General features: G+C 35.5%; 1 protein-coding gene across 1 annotated transcript in view; it reads left to right on the top strand.

Moving 5' to 3' along the window:
* The window catches only part of FNIP2 (folliculin interacting protein 2), a 77,616-nt gene that overhangs the window by 41,159 nt on the left and 17,422 nt on the right, over window positions 1–19,035 (top strand). The window contains exons 8-14 of the mRNA XM_083367883.1: window positions 1,745–1,868; window positions 6,868–7,069; window positions 8,531–8,619; window positions 12,960–13,106; window positions 13,197–13,366; window positions 14,930–16,145; window positions 18,693–18,849. Of these exons, the coding sequence (XP_083224009.1) occupies window positions 1,745–1,868; window positions 6,868–7,069; window positions 8,531–8,619; window positions 12,960–13,106; window positions 13,197–13,366; window positions 14,930–16,145; window positions 18,693–18,849 (2,105 nt within the window). The remainder of the gene's footprint in view (window positions 1–1,744; window positions 1,869–6,867; window positions 7,070–8,530; window positions 8,620–12,959; window positions 13,107–13,196; window positions 13,367–14,929; window positions 16,146–18,692; window positions 18,850–19,035) is intronic.

Below are 19,035 nucleotides of genomic sequence, written 5' to 3'. Positions count from 1 at the left end.
CAACAACAAAGACAAAATGAGGCTTTACATTGTTATTTATAGTAACGTTCCCTTCTTGCTGCAATGCATATACATTTAATTGTTACTCATTTACTGTAGTTCCCAGAATTACAACATGGTCATGATTCTCTTATTTCCATCTTTTTCTTTCTTTTTAATATTAGATCTCTTGTGGCTACTATTCCTTTTCCTTTTATAATCATTTCTGTTGTTATTAAGATTTCTGCAAGGAGTTCTGTTTTTTCCGCTTGTTGCAGGAATTGGTCCTTCACTCTGGATCTTAAAGATTCCCATTTGCAAATGCCTACTTTGTAGGAACAAATTTTAATTTCTGAATGTGCCATTTACCCATTTATGAAGCAGACTTACTCTAGCCATTCTTCCTGTTTGCAAACCACTCTGGCAACAAGCTCTAAAGACAGCTGTCTTTAAAGCCGTTGTAGCTCTTTAATTCTAAATTTGAGATTATATTCCAGGACTGTTATGAGACTTAACGGTATTTGCTTTTTTTTGAAATACTGATCAAAATCCTCTCTACCCACAAAGAAAAGGCTGGGTGCTATTAACTTCTTATTGCATTGAGAGACATAGAGTAAAAGAAGAGGAATATCTCTGTTATGTCAACACTATGCCTTGAACACTATCATAACTGAAACATCACAATCTGGTTCTCATCATCAACAGTACTCTGAATCAGTACATAGAGTTGCAGATTAGACACTTGGATATGAACTTCATTCTTCAGGAGCTCACTTCTTCCAGATTGCAAATTTTGAAGCTTGAATGGCGTAGTCTCAGTCTTTCTAGGAGAAGGCTTCTCTCTTTCATTTACCAGAGGACAAGAGAGAAATAATCCACATCTTTCAGATAGAAACAACATATTTTCAAGTAAAAATTGAAGATAGTTTGTCATGCAGCTAATTCAGTACCTAAAGTTACAATTTCTCCATTAACTTGCATCACCACATATGGTTCTGTACTACTGGTTTTTCAAGAAGCTAAGATTAATATCCTTTTGTGAGGATATTTTCTTTAGCAATAAGACTGGATAGGGTTCATAGGTTTTACTCAACAGACTGCAATTGAAGTCAGTAGATGTTGTATTTCATTTCAGAACTACTTGTGGTTTCAGTTCAACAAATACATCAGGTGTATGTATTTGAAATGGAAAGGGTTTTCTGCCCTATCTCCATTGCTGTTTTCAGAGCAGCATTGTTGTCCTTGATATGCTCCCCAAACTAATAGTTCAGGTCCTACTCTATTATTTTCAAGGTACGTGGTCTTCTATAACCTCTGGATTCTTTTTGATGTTTTCCAAAGTTACTGCCTTGAATTTTGGTCTAAGCTACACCTATCTGTTGCTAGATTCTAGGATAGCTTCAGTGCTATGTCAAGAGATATCTCCTTCAGCAAAAATATTTCCTCCCTTCCCAAGTCAATCCCTAGTTTTCATTTAAAACAGGAAATAATATTGGCTATTTTCTTTAATAGACCTTCATTTTTTTTCAGAAACTATTGCTATATTTCCTAATTGTTTAATCCATGTTGCCTAATTTATGCGCATAAATTCACAGGATCTACATAGAGAACTGCATGTATAGATAAGTATTCAGTTCTTTCTTATGTTCAGTCCGTAAAATAAAAATTTATTGTCTGTCTATAATAGAAGCATGGCTCGGCCACCTTCAAGTTCAGAAGAAATTGCATTCTGATAAAATTACTGACATTTTTGCTTTGTTGACAGCATCCCTGAGTAGTCTCTTGATGACTCCATTACCATCTCCCAGCTCCTCTTCAAGTTACCAGCGCCGCTGGCTTCGAAGTCAAACCACAAGCTTTGAAAATGGTATTACACCTACAGTTAGAAGGTGGGTTAACGTAAACATTCTTCTTGTAATACAGATGTACGTAGTTTATATTTGCAGTCTAAAAAAATAAATAGGTCTCACGGTCTTGGGCATTCAAAGCTATGGACTACTCTAAACCAGCACAATAGTTACCATACTTTTAATTTTCCTGTTCATGTCTCTAATTAAATGAGTTTACATGAAAGTTCACATATATTGGCTAAAATATGCAAATTTACTCTAAAGAGCAATCCACCCTGGAAGAAGGGCGGGGCAGAGGAAAAGATGAAAATTTTATGCTCATCTTGTTTATGGCAAAGGACCATAGTTCAGTAGTGTAAAGCTGCCTTTCTGTTTTTAAGGAATTGCACTACTTTGTAATGGAAGAGCTTCATTTTAAACAAGATAGAATCAGTACTTTTTTGTCGTTCAGCAATTTTCCTCACTATCCAGATTTAGGGTTACTGAACCTTTGAGCACAAGATGCTACAAATAAATATGTTGAGAACCTTTTAATTAACAGAACTTTAGGTGACCTAGTAAATTGTTCTGCCTTGAACTACGGTAATTAGTAATGCTTAACTAACACAACGGAAATTAGCCAGGTTTCAAGGTAAATAAGGAATGAAATACATAAGAGGTTAACAAACCATCAACTTGGGTGGAGCTTTGTAGAAGATGATTCAGACTTAGAATAAGGAAGACTTTCCTAGTCCTAAGAGCTACAGTCTCCATCCTGGAACCATGGATGCTCCATCACTGAAGGTTTTTAAGAAAAGGTTGAACAGTCATTTGTCTGGGATGCAATGAGATTCTAGCAGGTAATTAGATTACAAGACCTCTAAAGATCTATTTTCCAACCCTATAACTCTATGAACAATCTAATGGGAAGAAATACCACTAATAGTGAAATGTGTTTCATATACTTCATGTGTAATTATTAACACCCAATTGCTATGAAGGCTCTGCTATTATATTCCTGGTAGACTCAACCCTCATTTGAAATATGTTAGCCTGTCATTAGTTGAATCATGTATTGAGATGCAAACACTATCTTGGAATCTTCTATGAGTTAGTGGGAAAAAGTCTGAACTCAACACAAAATAACATAATTAAAATGGGATGATACTGCCAATATTCTCTGTAGTCATTTTACTTGTTCAGCCAGAATTGTGTTCATTTTAGATCAATTTATTTCAAATCCCTTGTTCAAAGCTTAAAAGTCTTATCTCTGTTTTTATCATCCCATCAGGAACTGCTGGTTAACATAACAGAATAACAGAGTTGGAAGGGACCTTGGAGGTCTTCTAGTCCAGCCCCCTGCTCAAATAGAAGACCGTATACCATTCCAGACAAGTGGCTGTCCACTCTCTTCTTAAAAGCCACTGCTTTTTATATTGTGGTGATCAAAACTGGATATGGTCTTACTAAGGCACACTACTGGCTCATATTTAAGGGATTGTCCATTAAAACTCCAAGATCTCTCTCACAGTTACTACTATTGAGGCAGGTTTCACCTATTCTTTATATTTGGGGTTTTTATTTTGTCTAAATGTAAAACCTTACTTTTCTCTCAATTGAATTTCATTTTGTTAGATAGGGCCTATGGTCAGGTCTGTTGAGATCCTTCTGGAACTTGAGCTTATCTTTGGGGGTATTGGCTATTCCTGCCAGTTTAGTGTTTTCTACAAATTTCATGAGTTCCCCTCCTATTCCCTCATCTACGTCATTTATGAAGATATTGAAGAGAACTGGGCCTAAGACGGAGCCTTGTGGTACCCCACTGCTTACTTCCTTCCATGTAAATGTAGTACCATTGAGTGTGATTTTTCAACTGGTTAACAAATCCATTTAGTGATGTTGCTGTCTATCCCAAATTTTTTAAGGTTGTGGTCTACTTTTTTCAAATGCTTTACGAAATCCAATATACTATGTCCACAGTATTTCGCTGATCCACAAACGATGTCATTTTGTCAAAGAATGAAATAAGATTTATTTGGCATAATCTATTTTTGACAAACCCATATTAGCTTCTGGTTATAACTTCGCTTTCTAGGATCTTCCCAGGTATTGATGTCAGGCTGATTGGCCTGTAGTTTCCTGGATCTGTCCTTTTTTGCTTCTTTTTTTTAGGATGGAAACTACATCAGTTCTCTTCCAGTCCTCTGGTAGTTCCTCTGTGCTGCATGATGTTGAAAGATAGGGTTCAGTGTTCTGAGATCATGTCTGCCAGCTCCTTTAGAACTCTGGGATGTAATCCATCTGATCCTGGTGATTTGAACTTGTCTAAAGCAGACAGGTGTTCTCTTACTATTTTCTTGCCTATTTTAATTTGTATTCCTAGTCTCTATTTTACGGTTCTATTTTTGGTAGGTTGGGCTATTTTTGCTTTTTGTGTGAAGACAGATGCAAAGAACGAATTAAGCAGCAGTGCTTTCTCCCTGATTCTTGTCACTTCCTTGCCATCTTCTCCCATTAGTGGACTGATTGTTTCCTTGACTTTTTTGTTTTTTTTTACATGTTGAAAGAAACTTTTTATTATTTTTGACATTTATTGTAAGTCATTTCAGTCTGAGCCTTAGCTTTCCTGACTTCATCTTTGCAAATTCGGACTATATGCTCTATGCTAGTATTCTGCCTTAGCAATGTGTCCCTCTTTCCATTTTTTATACTTATACTTTTTGTCTTTCAGTTTATCAGAGAGTTCTTCGTGCAACCATCCTGGTTTCTTCTTGGATTTCCTATTTTTCTTTTTCAGAAGAATTGTGCTGGATTGCACTTTTATAATAATATTTTTCAGAGTTTCCCAAGCTTCTTCAGTTGTTCTCCCTTTAAGATTTTCATATATATTGAATCCTTCCCAAACTCTCTGTAACTTTGTTGAAATCAGCTTTTTAAAAGTCTGAAACACTAGTTTGATTATTGTTATGTCTGCATTATATTGAAGTCCAGTGTGACATGGTTACTCTCCTCCAAAATTCCTGCAACTTCAACTCCTATCATTTCTTCTCTTTAGTAAGAATTAAATCCAATATAGCTGACCCTCTAGTTCCTCTTCTACCTTTTGGATAACAACATTGTCAGCTAGGATCATAAGGAATATGTTTGATCTCCCATTTGATGCAGAGTTTATCTCCCAATTGATGTCAGGGTAGCTGACCTACCGTGGTAGGTTTCCTACATACATTTGTTAACTGATTAGCAAAAAGTTCATCTATTTCCTCTGCTTGTTTGGGTGGCCTATAACATACACCTATGGCAATGTCATTCTTTTTCCTCTTACATTAATTCATATGCATTCAAAAAGGCTTTCATCTTTGGTTTTATGCATTTCTGTAGTTGTATAGTGGTCTTTTACGTATAATGCAAATCCCCCTCTTCATTTGTTAGGTCTGTTTCTTTTGAACAGTTTATATCCTTCCAGCAGTACATTCCAGTCGTATCATCCCATCAGGTTTCGATAATGGCATCTACACTATACCTGCCCTCATGTACCAGTACTTCAAGTCCACCCTATTTGTTCCTCAAACTTTGAGCATTTGTGTATAGGTATCTGAGTCCTTTATGGCTGACCCTGGGTATGCTTCCTACATCTCCCGTTTTATATCTGAGTTTTTCTTCCTTCTCATCACTCACTACTTCCTTGTTTGATTGGGGTCTCGGGGGGGGGGGGTTTATGTTTGGGATTAGGTGCTAAAGATCCCAAACATTAGTTACCCTCCTCCTTCAGATTTAGTTTAAAGCCCTTTGGATAAGCTGAGCCAGTAGTTTTCCAAATGCATTCTTTCCAGTTCTGGTGAGGCGCAATTCATCTCTTGCTAGAAATCCTTTATGTAGGTAATGCAAAACATGGTCTAGGAATCGAAAATTCTTTGGTGGCAGCATCCCTTAAGCCAGTGGTTTGTTTCTAAAATCCTTTATTACCTTTTGTTGGAAGTACAGATGAAAACACCACCTGTGCTGCTAATACTTAACTTTCTTGCAGAGCTGCTCATAGTCTCTTGATATTATTTTCAAGTTTATTGTCGTGTCATTCATCCCTAATGAAAGAGAGGAAAAGGGTAGTAATCTGTGGGATTGATTATTTTAGTAAGACTCTCAAACACACAAAATACTGAATAACTGGTTGAGAGGAATTTGGTAGACATAGCACTCTATAAAATATATAAAATACAGTAATGTTTTAGTATTAGGATCTTAAGCAAATTGTGATTACACAGTATTTTTAAATATCAGTCATTTCAATATGTGTAGTCTCATTGATTTCTATTGGTATTTATAATTATATATTCAATCATATATATTGCAAAAGTATTAAAATGATTTTGATCTACATTCAGTACAGACATCAGGGCGATGATAATAAAATCAATTAACATGATTTTTGCTATAAAATGCTTTCTTGTAATCTTAGGATAATAACTAATAGAGTGTATGAGCTAACAGGTAAGACTTCTAAAAAAAATGAAAGGGAAAAAATCTCTGTTTCTGAATTTGGTCTAAACATCTAAATTGTGTTCCTATCTTAAGAAAGATCGTTTATTTACAGAATAAGTGCAGGTGGCATCACGGTCCTTTCAATCCTAGGTGCCCCATTATTATTATTTCCCTTTTTGACCATTTATTAGACAAGCAATGGGGATCAGATTGCCATTTCTTCACTGCTTTTTAAGAAGAGGAAATACATATTGAAAAGAAAATGAGATAAACTGAAATGTTGAAATTGACTGAAATGTTCACAGGGCTGAGATAGTTCCAGCTAGGTTCATGCTTCTCTAAGCTCACACTGTGATTGGTTTAGTTTTGCCTTAATATATGTGGAACCCTAGCCTTTATGGTTTTTCTTTATTGATTAGTCTTTATTGAATGAATCATGTCTAAGACAAATAATGGCTTATCAAGACCCAGTTCTGTTTGACTGAATGGAATTCCTGAGTGTGACGCCTTACTATGCATCAATTAAAACACTTCAGGCATTTGCTAACAACTGAACGTAGAGTGCAACTTTCTTCTCCAATAGGTCAGTTGAAGAAACGTTCAGCATGGCAGATGAAAGCTGTGGCCTCAATCCTGCACTGATTCGAAGGAAGAAAATTGCCATCAGCATCATTTTCACCCTTCCTGAGAAAGAAGAGGCCCAGAGAAATTTCCAGGATTTCTTCTTCTCTCATTTCCCCTTATTGGAATCCCATATGGGCAAGCTGAAAAGGGCAATTGAAATGGTAAAGCAGTGAACAAATTTAGTTTCTGTGCCTACAACCCCTAAGTGAGTAAGAATGAGAGATAACGTATTAGGTTATCTCTAGAAAGTTTGTAACTCAATTCTTCAGAAGTTTAATTTAATTTAATTTAAATTTTAATTTTAATCCCATTTATATCCCGCCCTTCTCCGAAGACTTAGGGCGGCTTACAATTTAAGCACAAACCAATGTGCTTAGCAATAGCCTTCATTCTATGTATATGCCTGCTTATTAGGGCTTTCACACACACCCCCAAGCGGCATTATTACAAAGTCAGCTTATTGCCCCCAACAATCTGGGTCCTCATTTTACCTACCTCGGAAGGATGGAAGGCTGAGTCAACCTTGAGCCTGGTGGGATGCGAACCTGCAATAATTGCAGGCAGCTGGTGTTACTTAAGGAGGCATTAGCCCACTGCTCCACCAAGGCTCTTTCCTATACATGCTGAATTACCAAAAACTATTATCTATCTAAGAATTTCAGTATCTATTTTTCCTGAATGCTGTGAATAGAGTCCAAATAACTGACAGAAGGGTTTGCATGTAGAATTAACAGTACGTGCATATCCCTCAATATGTTTCCTATGCAAGCAAATTTCTAGATTAGAAATTTATAGCTTTACAAAACATTTGTTCTAGATGGGTGCATTGTACTTATAGCCATTAAAAAATAGGACAGTGAATCATGCCTGGCCGGGGCTGGGCTGGTGACATACCCCTTTCCTGTGCTTTCGTACGATATATCGGTGATAAATCTGAAGGAGGTTTAAATTGCACCCAGCATTCCTCCTCATTTTTAAATAAGTCCTATTGTGTTCCCCTCCACTTAGGTTTATTTAAAGCCTTTTTATTTGAGTGCATGACTTGTGGTAGTGCTTCCTGAGCAGAATTTTCGATGCATCTACCTGACTGTCCATTTTTAGGTGGCAAATGTTTTACTTGACTTTTTTTTCTTTTTCCTTTCCTTTTTTACGGGAGGGGAAAGTTTTAAGGCAGAGGTAGGCAACCTTGGCTCTTTTATGACTAGTGGACTTCAACTACCAGAATTCTGGGAGTTGAAGTCCACGAGTCATAAAAGAGCTAAGGTTGCCTACCCTTGTTCTAAGGGCTGTACTGAGATGGTTAAGGGAACAATGCAGACTAGTTGAGGCTGTATCATACTTTTGGGTGGGGCTGAAATTTTCTAGTTTTTCGGGTTTTTTTTTCATTTGGGGGGCTAGCCTACTTCTGTAGTTTTTGGATACTTTCTGCTTCAAAAGAGCTCTAGATTTTTTTTTAAAGGTTTAGGTTGCACGCACCTGCTCTAGAATTCTTTTCTTTGTAGGCAAATACCAGAAAGAAGAAAGTGTAAAAACCTGTATCTCGGGTTTGATGTCTCAATAGACATCCAGAAAGAACCATCTTTGCATTTATTTTTAACCCATTCTTATTTTTCCCCCCTAAGGCTATGATCACATGTAGAAAAATAACAGAAACAAACCAAAAAGTGCAAGTTTACATTAGCTGTATTATGGATGCACTGGATGAATTTAGGTGAGTTATTGTTACATCAAATTTTGTTGGCATGGACAAGATATGCATCTGTTCTTAAGATTAATCTATTTCACAACTCAGACCTGTTCTTTTTTTTTTTACTCTTGTCCTTGCACTAATCTATAGATAGTTCTCGACTTATGACCAATTGAGTCCAAAATTTCTGTTGCTAAGCGAAACAGTTGTTAAATGAATTTTGCTCCATTATATGGCTTTTCTTGCCACAGTTGTTAAGTCAATCACGGCAGTTGTTAAATTAGTAACATAGTTGTAAAGTGAATCAGGACTCCCCATTGACTTTGCTTGTCAGAAGGTCATAAAAGGTGATCAGATGACCCCGGGATGCTGCCATTGTCATAAATACATGTCAGTTGCCATGAATTTTGATCACATGACCCTGGGGATGCTGTAACACTCGTAAATGTGAAAAATGGTCATGTCATTTTTTTTCCCAATGCTGTTATAACTTCGAACAGTCACTGCTAAATGAACTGTTGTAAGTCGAGGACTAACTGTATATTTGTGTAGATTTTAGTGAAGATTGAATCTCCTTCACTTGAAACTAAACATTTACAGTGCAGGTACTGAGGATGAAAATATTTCAAACTTGATTTCTGTAATAAGTTGATAATAAATAGAGAATTCCTACTTTTATTTGTTGACCTCCCCCTTCTCTTTTTCTTCAAATCCTTCAGGCTAACTTATGCTAGAAATGATCTTGTATGCAACATTACTTTCTGAAAGAGGCAAAAGATCATTGGTGGATGGTGATTTATGGGATGGTGATGTCATTTCTGTTCCTGAAACACACACAACATATATCTGCAGTTCAGAAACATAATCCTTTATCCAGTATTGGCTTATGAGAGCTGATTGTTAAAAGTTTTAGGCATTAAAAGCAAAGCTGAGCCACAATATCTAGCATGCAATATATACTTTTGGCAACAAATGGTACAGTAGCAATGGAATTACCAGAATTGATTATTAAATATCAGCATGCCACTGCCTTTGCCTATAGCAGAATATCCATAGCTTTATAATATATCAGGATAGAATAGTTTTTGAAGAAGCAAATCTGCCTTGTTAACTTCAACCCTCATAACTTCATGGATATTTCCATGCAATTTACTTTGTGGCAATACAGAAGTCGTTTGCCATTGCCACCTTTGAGTATTTACTTACCAATATTCCTGGGATTTTGTAATGGTTTCCCGTCCAGGTATTAGTGAGGTCCAGTTCTGTTTAGCCTTTTTAGAGTCTATCAGATGCTCCTATTTTTATTGGATAGAATTTTTAAAGTAAAATTTAAAGCTGCTGTTCCTTAAATATATGTTGGTTGGTTATAATAAGTGTCTCCATTATGCATTTATACTATGATAAATGCTTCAGTGTCAAGGGATCACTGTCAACATTTTTTTTACTGTATATATTTTAAGCCATTGTTTTTCACATTTGGCAACTTTAGGATGTGTGGACTTCAGCTTCCAGAATTTCCCAAGATGCATGCTCTAAGCCCTTAGTTAGGCCATTCTGGTCCCAGAAATAAATGGTACACAGTTGTATAGAATAGAGGCCAGTAGCATTTTTGCCTAAATAGTTGATTAGCAATTCTTCAGTAGCATGTTTAATAATAGTAAGTTGCAGCTGAGTAATTGTAACTTTTCAAGTTATCACAATGCTGGTTAGATTTATATGCCACTTTCCTGAAATCTCAAAGGTGTCTTTTTTTCTTCAAAAGGCAACTGGACTGTTTTTTTTTTCCTTGAGGAGACAAAGAAGAAAACATTTAGCTTCTCGCCCAAGAAGCTTTGTCAGTTTTGATGGTGGGGGGATGATGAACCTTCTTGGATGAGAAACGAAACATTTTTTTCTTCTTCCTCAAGGAAAAAACCCAGTCCAGTCCAGTTTCTTTTTGAAGGAAAAAAGCACCTTTGAGATAACTATGAACTGGATGACTGAGAATCTCCACAGATCCGTTCCTAAAACTTTCAGGAAACAAATGATGGATTGAAAATGAAAAGCAGAGCTGATAACTGCAGTGGAATAAGAGCTGGCAGGTAGACTGGGTCTTTGATAATTCTTCTCCGGAGAAGGAGAGGACTTGAGTTCACAGTGTTCCAGACAGCTGGTTCTGTTGAGAAAACCGCAAGATCGCAGTCTCGAGTGGAGTTCTCTGGGAGTCAAGGAAAATAGTCATAGCTCAAACCATGGTCGTCACCTTTGAAAAGATATTAAATTTGCATGCTTTTCTAGTCACTTCCAGAAATTGCTTTTAAACTGTTTTTTAGCTGTTAGGAACCTTTGGATTGACAAATTTGACTGAGTTTTCTTCAATCTTTAATGAAAGAAGTTTTAACTGCAAGCTTAACAAGTTAAAAAAATGGGATAAAAAGCAAAATAGTGATTTTGATTTTAGAAAGTTACAAATGGACTAAGATTTCAGATAAATTTGAAATAAGATTTTGGAATTAATTATAAAGTATCCTTTCCATAGGAAAATGTTTTTGTTTTGATTTTAAAAAAAATTAAAGATAAAAATTGGAAACTAAAGCGAAGTAGAATGAATTAAGATTACATTTAAAGGAGAACACTCAAATTCAATTTACAATTACAGAGTGAAGAATATTGAAGAATATTTGTGAATAGTGGATCCAGAAGTTAACTTTAAGAGTGTCTAAGACTTTGTTTAAAAGATATTGTGGAAGAGGAACAAATTTTTACCTGACAAGATCGAAACTGATTTGAAAATGTCAAGCTATAAGAATGACATGTAAAAAAAAGTTGCACTGCACATACAAAAGAAACTGATGTTTTTATAATTAAAAGGGGTATATAAATAACAAAACAAAAGAATGACCTGGATAATTTTTGTACATTGAATTTTGAAAAGAGGCTTGTTAGAAATTTTGAAGAATTTGTGAAGGGACAGAGAAAAAGTGAAAAACCAAGTTCTAGGACATATTTAAATAAATAGTTTGAAGAAACTAAAGATCAAGATAATTAGAAGTAAAAGGCAAGAATATAAAATTGGATTATTTAATCAAGATTTAAGTAGATATGTTATTCTCTTTGGTAACCTTTAATGGTCTTTAGATGATCAGGACTAAAATGAGGTTTTAAGGATTTATTTATAGATCATAGATGGGACATGGGAAGAAAAGATCATTTGCTGTATTTAAAGAGAAGGTGATGAGTTATTAAAATTGTTTATACTCGTAATGAAGGAGAAAGGTCACTTTTTATATTCCTTTTTCTTTACTATATTTTTATGTTTTTTTTATTTTCTGCACATTCTAATTTTTATTTTTATTTTTTTCCATTGTTACTATTGTAAATGTAATTTTTAATAAAAAAAAATCTATATAGTACTAAAATTCTCCCGTTTGTGTGTGGGTAACTTTTAACTGGGCAAAATGGTGCATTATAGAGAAACAATTTTTGAATCAAAGTTCCTCAAATGGGTAACTTACAATATGTGTCCAAAATCCAGGGAAATTTTATAAAATGTTTTATGACCTAAATATTATCATAAAACCTTTCATCACACAATACAAACTTTCATAAAACATTTCTTATGGTCCATTCCTGATTTTTGACCATGCTATATATTTTAATGTGGGCTATTTTCCAGGGAGATACTTCTTCTGAATATCTCCCTGAATTTTTATAAACTTTTGCAGCAAAGGCAGCATATTAGAAACTGCCAGTGTTGAGGAATTTGCCCAGAAAATGTCTCTGAAACTATGACCCAGTGGGTCACAGGGCATCTAATGACCCTTAACAATTTATGTGCCACCTTTTCTTCAGGAGCACCGTGCGATATCCACAGCACTGCCTATTTTTCCATTTCAGCAGCTGCTTTTTGTGGTAGATAGAGCTGAGGAATACTACCTGGCCAAAAGACTGCATTCAGACTTGCATTGCTGGAGCTCCAGAACCCTCAGATCAATCTGGGTCTCTACCCTGCTGAGCACAAAATACACCTCTGGTACAATGTGGGAAGCTACTAGAGTTGAAAGAAAAGCAAGAATTTGGCAAGAATGTCATTCATTTGGCAAGAGTGCCAAGCTTCAGATTTGTACTTTAGATTGTAAGCCGCCCTGAGTCTTCCGAGAAGGGCGGGATATAAATGGGATTTAAAAAAAAATTAAGACATAAATATAAATCTCGAAAAGTGAGTGGCTGGTATGAAAGAAGTATGTTGAGGTGTTTTGGTTATACAGAGAGAATGAATGATGATAAATTGAAAAATACATATTCAAAGGAAGAGCAGGCAAAATACTTTTATATTTGAACCATGTCCTCTTGTTTAAGCTAACAAGATCCTTTTCTTTTGGTAGGACCACAATATGGAATTTATACACAGTTCCAAGGATTGCAGAACCTGTGTGGCTTACTATGATGGCCTGTGCTTCAGAAAAGAATCTGTTATGCCAACACTTTCTCAAGGAATTTGCTGTTTTGATAGAACAGAGCAGCAAAAACCAGTGAGTAATATTGTTTTGTGTTGCTCCTCTAGTTTGAACGGGCGGTTTATTGCAGAGATATAATTTTGTTTCTGCTTCTTATTTTTATAGGTTTTTTGCTGCTCTGTTAACAGCAGTGTTAACCTATCACTTGGCCTGGGTCCCTACTGTGATGCCAGTTGATCATCTCTCCATCAGTGTTTCCTCTGAGAAACATGCCTCGCCATCTGTGAACATGCTGGCAAAATCACATCCGTACAATCCACTTTGGGCACAGCTTGGTCAGTACAAAACTTTATATCTAAAATCAAGATGACTCTTAGGCATGCACAAATGTTTATTTATTTTAATTTGTTATGGCACCAAATCCTGTGGGATTTCCCACAGTTAGAAATCTATGAAATGTTCATGACAGAAGGCAACATTAAAAATAAATAGAATCAGCCATAAAAACATGCAAACATACATTCGGGGCTTTTAGTCAATTTCTGATTGAAAGACTGTCTTTTTTGGTTTGATAATCAAGAGTTACCCTGTGGTAAGATGGGAGACCAATAAATTTAATAATAAATAAATAAATCCCTTTAAAGTAGATCATGCATGTACTTGTAATAAGTGATTATTATGAATGATATTCCAGAAGATCATTCAGAAATCCACTGAACAATTATAAATCACTTTTCCAGACTTTTTTTGTAAACAAAATTCAAATATCTAGTATCAAATATAATGGCTTGTTCCTTCCAATTAGAAAATTATAAAAGTACGGTAGGTTGTCTTGTGAGTCAGACTGTTTTTATCATGATGCATGCTCTTTAGTGGTTACTAAATAGCTTGCACACTACAAAATTGGGTTTAATTCTCTCTTGACATCCTTATTAATGAAACATAAATGCCAAAACATATTTTCATGAGAGACATAATCTGAATCACATTAAGTGCCATGACCTGTATTAATAATTTATCTCAGAGCCTAGTAAAAACATCATGACAGATACATTAGATCATTCTGGATCCTAAATGGGAAGTCACATTATTTAATTACCCCTCTCCCAATCTGGACTAGGCATTCAATTTTTATGCTTATAAAAGTAGAGTAAAAGGATGTTTCTGTGCAACAATTAAACGGTGGAACATCCAGTCATTATACCTGACAAAACTTCAGCTTTTTTCTGTAAATAGTCTAAAATTATGTGGCTTGATCATAAATTACCTAAAGTAAATGGATATCAAATATATTTCATCTTCAATATTTCTAGATAAATAGACTTGTTCAGATCTTCCAGAACTCAATTTCACAGTTATGCTATTGGTATTTAAATCAGAAGATTATATTTTAGCAGCAGTTAGAAATTGCTACCATAATAGCTATGCTGACAATTGATTTTAGCTGCCTCATCTTGTTGCCATAACTGAGATATGCAGTTCTTTGCATAATTTGGCAAAAAGTATTTTTAGAAAATTAAATTCAGTTGAGTGTTAATCTTCCTCTACTGAAATAAATATAATAAAATTGAGTTACTAAAGAGGATCATTTTATTGAGGTGTGGTTTATCATTTAAACTGAAGTAATAATATCTTAATGATTTCATTCTTTCTATAGTTAGGTTCAGTGCTTTTTTTGTAAAAGAAAAAGGTGCCGGAACTCACAAATGTCATACAACCCGCCTTGCCTACCCTACAAGGTTCCATCCAAAAAAGGTGCCGGAACTCCGTTCTGAGCGTTCTATGAGAAAAAAAGCCCTGGTTAGGTTAAACAAATAGATTAGATATTTGGCCTTGGTCTTTGATGTATATTAATTTTTTAATTAATTATTTTTTCTTTGCTCACTGTATTTATTTAGGTGATTTATATGGTGCTGTAGGTTCACCAGCCAGAATGGCAAGGACAGTAATTGTTGGAAAACATAAGGATTTTGTTCAGCGCATTCTCTATGTCCTTACGTATTTCTTACGGTGCTCTGAGTTGCAAGAGAATCATCTGTTGTGGAATGGGCAGCTTGGCAAAGGAGAGCAAGCTGTGAATGGAGAGAAAATCATAAAGACTCTAGAAAAGGGAGAAGTTGAAGAATCTGATTACGTGGTTGTCACAGTTCAGAATGAACCTGCTCTTGTGCCTCCTGTCCTGCCTCGAAAGAGTGGTGGTGGTGGTGCTGATGTTGCTGCAGAACATGAATGCTGCTTTGAATCTGCTTGCTTCAAGGGCAAGCATGAGAGGCTGAATGCCAAGTGCAGTTCTGAAGCATCCCCTTGCTTCTCCAGAGTTAGCTCTCCAAAAGGAATTGCAAGAGAAATTAAGAAAGGGAAAACTTCAGTTAATTCAGACACTGCACGTGGAAGGCATGGTTTATTAGAGGACTTAACTGCAAGAATGAATGAGGACAAGCAGCACAGTGTTACAGGGCAGTTGTTTCAAAACTTGACAGCTGTTCCACATTCCAAGAAGATTGCCCAGGTGTGTTCTCAACTGGAAAAAGTTACCTTCCAAATTGGAAGCTCCACCTCACCAGAATCCGATTCCGAAACCCAAAGAATGGAAATAAACAAAACTCTGGAGAAACGCAGAAGTAAAGCTAAATCTCTATGTACTCTGTCAAGTCCATTACATGTAACATCTAGGGTCTCACAAGAGAAATCTGACTTATGTCTTAAAACCTGCACTAGCCAGAAACTTAGTGAAACACAAATGTCAGGGGCACCTTGGCAGCTGTCACTTCCACAATCTGCCATTCTTGACAGAATGGTAAACCTGGGAAAACCAGATCAAGCTTATAATACAAGCTGTGAAAACTTTGAGAGAAATTCTCTTGACTACGATTCAGGAGGTTCTACTGATGTGCAGAGGTCTGGCCAAGCAGTTACCAAGAAAATCTCCTGTGGGGATGTCGAAAGCGAATTCCATTGTAGAGCGGAGGAGAACATTCCTAGAAACGAAAGTTCTGATAGCGCTCTTGGGGACAGTGATGATGAAGGTTGCATGTACATTCCAGACAAGCAGTCAATCACTCTTGTTAACTGTAGACCTGAAGAATTTTTAGAAGTGGAACTTGCTTTGCCAAGGTAAAGAAAAAAATAATAACCAGAACCTCTGAGGGCTGTTTTAGTTTTTGTTTCTTGCACCGTTCTGAGATGCATGGGCAATATAAGATGTAACCTGTTGTTTTTTTTAATCATCTCCACCTGATTCAACTGATGCTTAGGCAGAACAATGGAAAATTAAACTTCAATCTTAAGCTGTGGAAAGGTGCATTTACCTGAGTAACATAGTGATAGTTTTTAATATATACCAATCTTAATAACATGAGTATGCTTATTATTGTTACTTTTACATACATGCTGCTCCATCTTGTTATTTCCTTTCTGGAGAAGAAACACTTGTATCAAGTGCAAAAAAGAAGGAACAAATAGTAAGCCAAAGAAATCAAAGGCAGGAACAAAAATCAAAGAATATTGCTGAGACTGTTTTATACTAATATAATCCACCATATCCTGTATCTTTGCTTTCAGTAAGTCCTTATAAGTTTAATCCACGTACACTTAGCTCCCAGGTATTCTTGACTATCTCTTGTATTATCGCACACATTGTCTAGGTACCCTTTTCTCTCTACATTCAACTGACTTATGTTTCTCCTGACATATCCAACCATCACTGCCTCATAACAGAGTAAACAGAGTTCACTCCTATACATAGTTATTTGCACTTATTTCAGCAATGTTATCTATGATTTCCTATTTTCATACCTACCTATGATGGCCAGGATGTCCATTTATGTTTTCTGACATACATTTACATTTTTCATATACAATTAAATCTACACCATCATTTCCCTACAAGTATTCATCAACTCTATTACTCAAGTTCTACTATAATTCATTTTCATTACATTTTATTTTATTCCCATACACTATATGAAAATTTATACTTGTTTTTCCTTCTTGCATTTCATTTGTTAATTCCCATATGTTACTAATTTTTCATGATCCAGTCTTACAAATGCAATGAACCTCACCGGATGCTATTGGTATCAATGTTATGGCTTTGATCATTGAGGTTACCACAAAATACTTTTAGTAACTGAAAGTATAGACCAGCCTTCTTTGTCTGTGCCACATACAGTACTTCCACATAATGGTAAGACCAGTATTAGTCAGTTTAGTACATTTTGACTAGTAGGCTGTAGTGTAACCAAAACTCAGTTTTACCCCAAGGACGCTCATCATAATTAGCCCAAACTAATACGTCTAATCTGGAAAGGCTTTGCAAGCCAACGTAATGATCCTCACATCAAATTATTAGGAAGTATATATAGTTTACCGATATGCACTCAGGATTACTTGTTTTTGTTATTAAAATAATATTAAGTAATGTTAAAAATTGTTTTAATTTATCATTGCAGATAGTCCTTAATGTATGACCACAATTGAGCCCCAATTTTTAGTTGTAAATTGAGACATTTTTTAAGCGAGTTTGGCCCCATTGTATGTACTTTCTTGCCATGGTTGTTAAGTGAATCACTGCAACTGTTAAAAGTAACATGGTTGTTAAGTGAATCTAGCTTCCCCATTGACTTTGCTCGTCAGAAGGTCACAAAAGAGGATCGCATGACACTGCAGCCGTCATAAATATTAGTCAGTTTGCCAAGCATCTGAATTTTGATCCCATGACCTTGGGGATGCTGCAATGATCATAAATGTGAAAAATGGTCATACATAATTTTTTTCAGACCCATTGTAACTTCAAATGGTCATTAAATGAACTTATAAATCGAGGACTACCTGTATACTATATGTAAGATTTGCTGTCTGAATGTAATTTGACCGGAAAAAAAATACTAATATATTATTCTGTATGTTGATAATTGTGCATGTTCATATATGTGTATATGGGGGCGGAATGTTCCACTACATTGATAAGACATCATCTTTCCTTAAATATGTTTCAAGTACATGTTTTTATATTACATTTTTCCATTTTTTGTTAATAGACTCAAATGATCGTTAAAAATTTTCACTATAAAAATGAGGATACATTTTTTGGATTTATGAACTGGTTTAATAGGCTTTGAAGGGAGATAGACAAATTATGCTGTTACTAACTCAGAAACGGAAGTATTGTAATCGGATGCATTATGCATTGTGTGAAATTTGTCTTAGTAAATCATTAGTTTCTTCTGAAAAGAGGATAGCAGAGGATGAATCGGGTAATTAGCAAGTAACTGTTCTCACATGAAAGATACAGATCTTTGAATTTACTTCTATGATTAAATCTAATTATTTAATGGAATTACTGTTGTATATACACATACTGTTACAGTGATCCATGTAGGCTACATCTGACTGAACTTTGGAGACATTGTTTTAAGTCATTAGAATTCTATTCAATTGTGTTCAGTTTTCTGTGAGAAAGATTCAGTAATATAGAAGTTTACATATCAGAGTGAATGGTATTTTATTGCCATTCTAGAGCTGTAACCTTGAAAAACAAAGCAGATCATAATGTCATCCATTCAGATCATGTTACAGTCTTGCCAGTATAGCTGCACATGCTGATTATTTTTTGTAGGACGCGGAGATGTTTTCAGTAAACAGTAAATTCTTGATTTTCAGATTTTGCACAGTTAGTACTCAAAGCATGATACATTTTGGAAGGTCACTTTTGGGGGGCTATTGTACCTCTTATATGCCTGATCTAGTGCTGCATGGAATAAGTTCTGATGAACAACTTAAGCAACATTTATCAGCTGAGTTGAATCACGCCATAAATGTAAGTCTGTCCATTTCTATGCAAAGCTTTAAGAATAATGTTTAGAACATGAAGGGAAAACTTACTGGTTTTGTTTGATTAGTAACATTAATTGTAATTTTTGCTATTTGTAGATAGAAGAATAATTACATTCTGATTACATCATAATTGGGCTCTTATAATTCAAGAGTCCTTGGTGCTGTCTCA

This window comes from Vipera ursinii (assembly GCF_947247035.1).
Source record: "Vipera ursinii genome assembly, chromosome: 7".
NCBI lineage: Eukaryota > Metazoa > Chordata > Lepidosauria > Squamata > Viperidae > Vipera > Vipera ursinii.
Note: the sequence above shows the minus strand (reverse complement) of the source record. Positions and strands in the feature narration are given on the sequence as shown.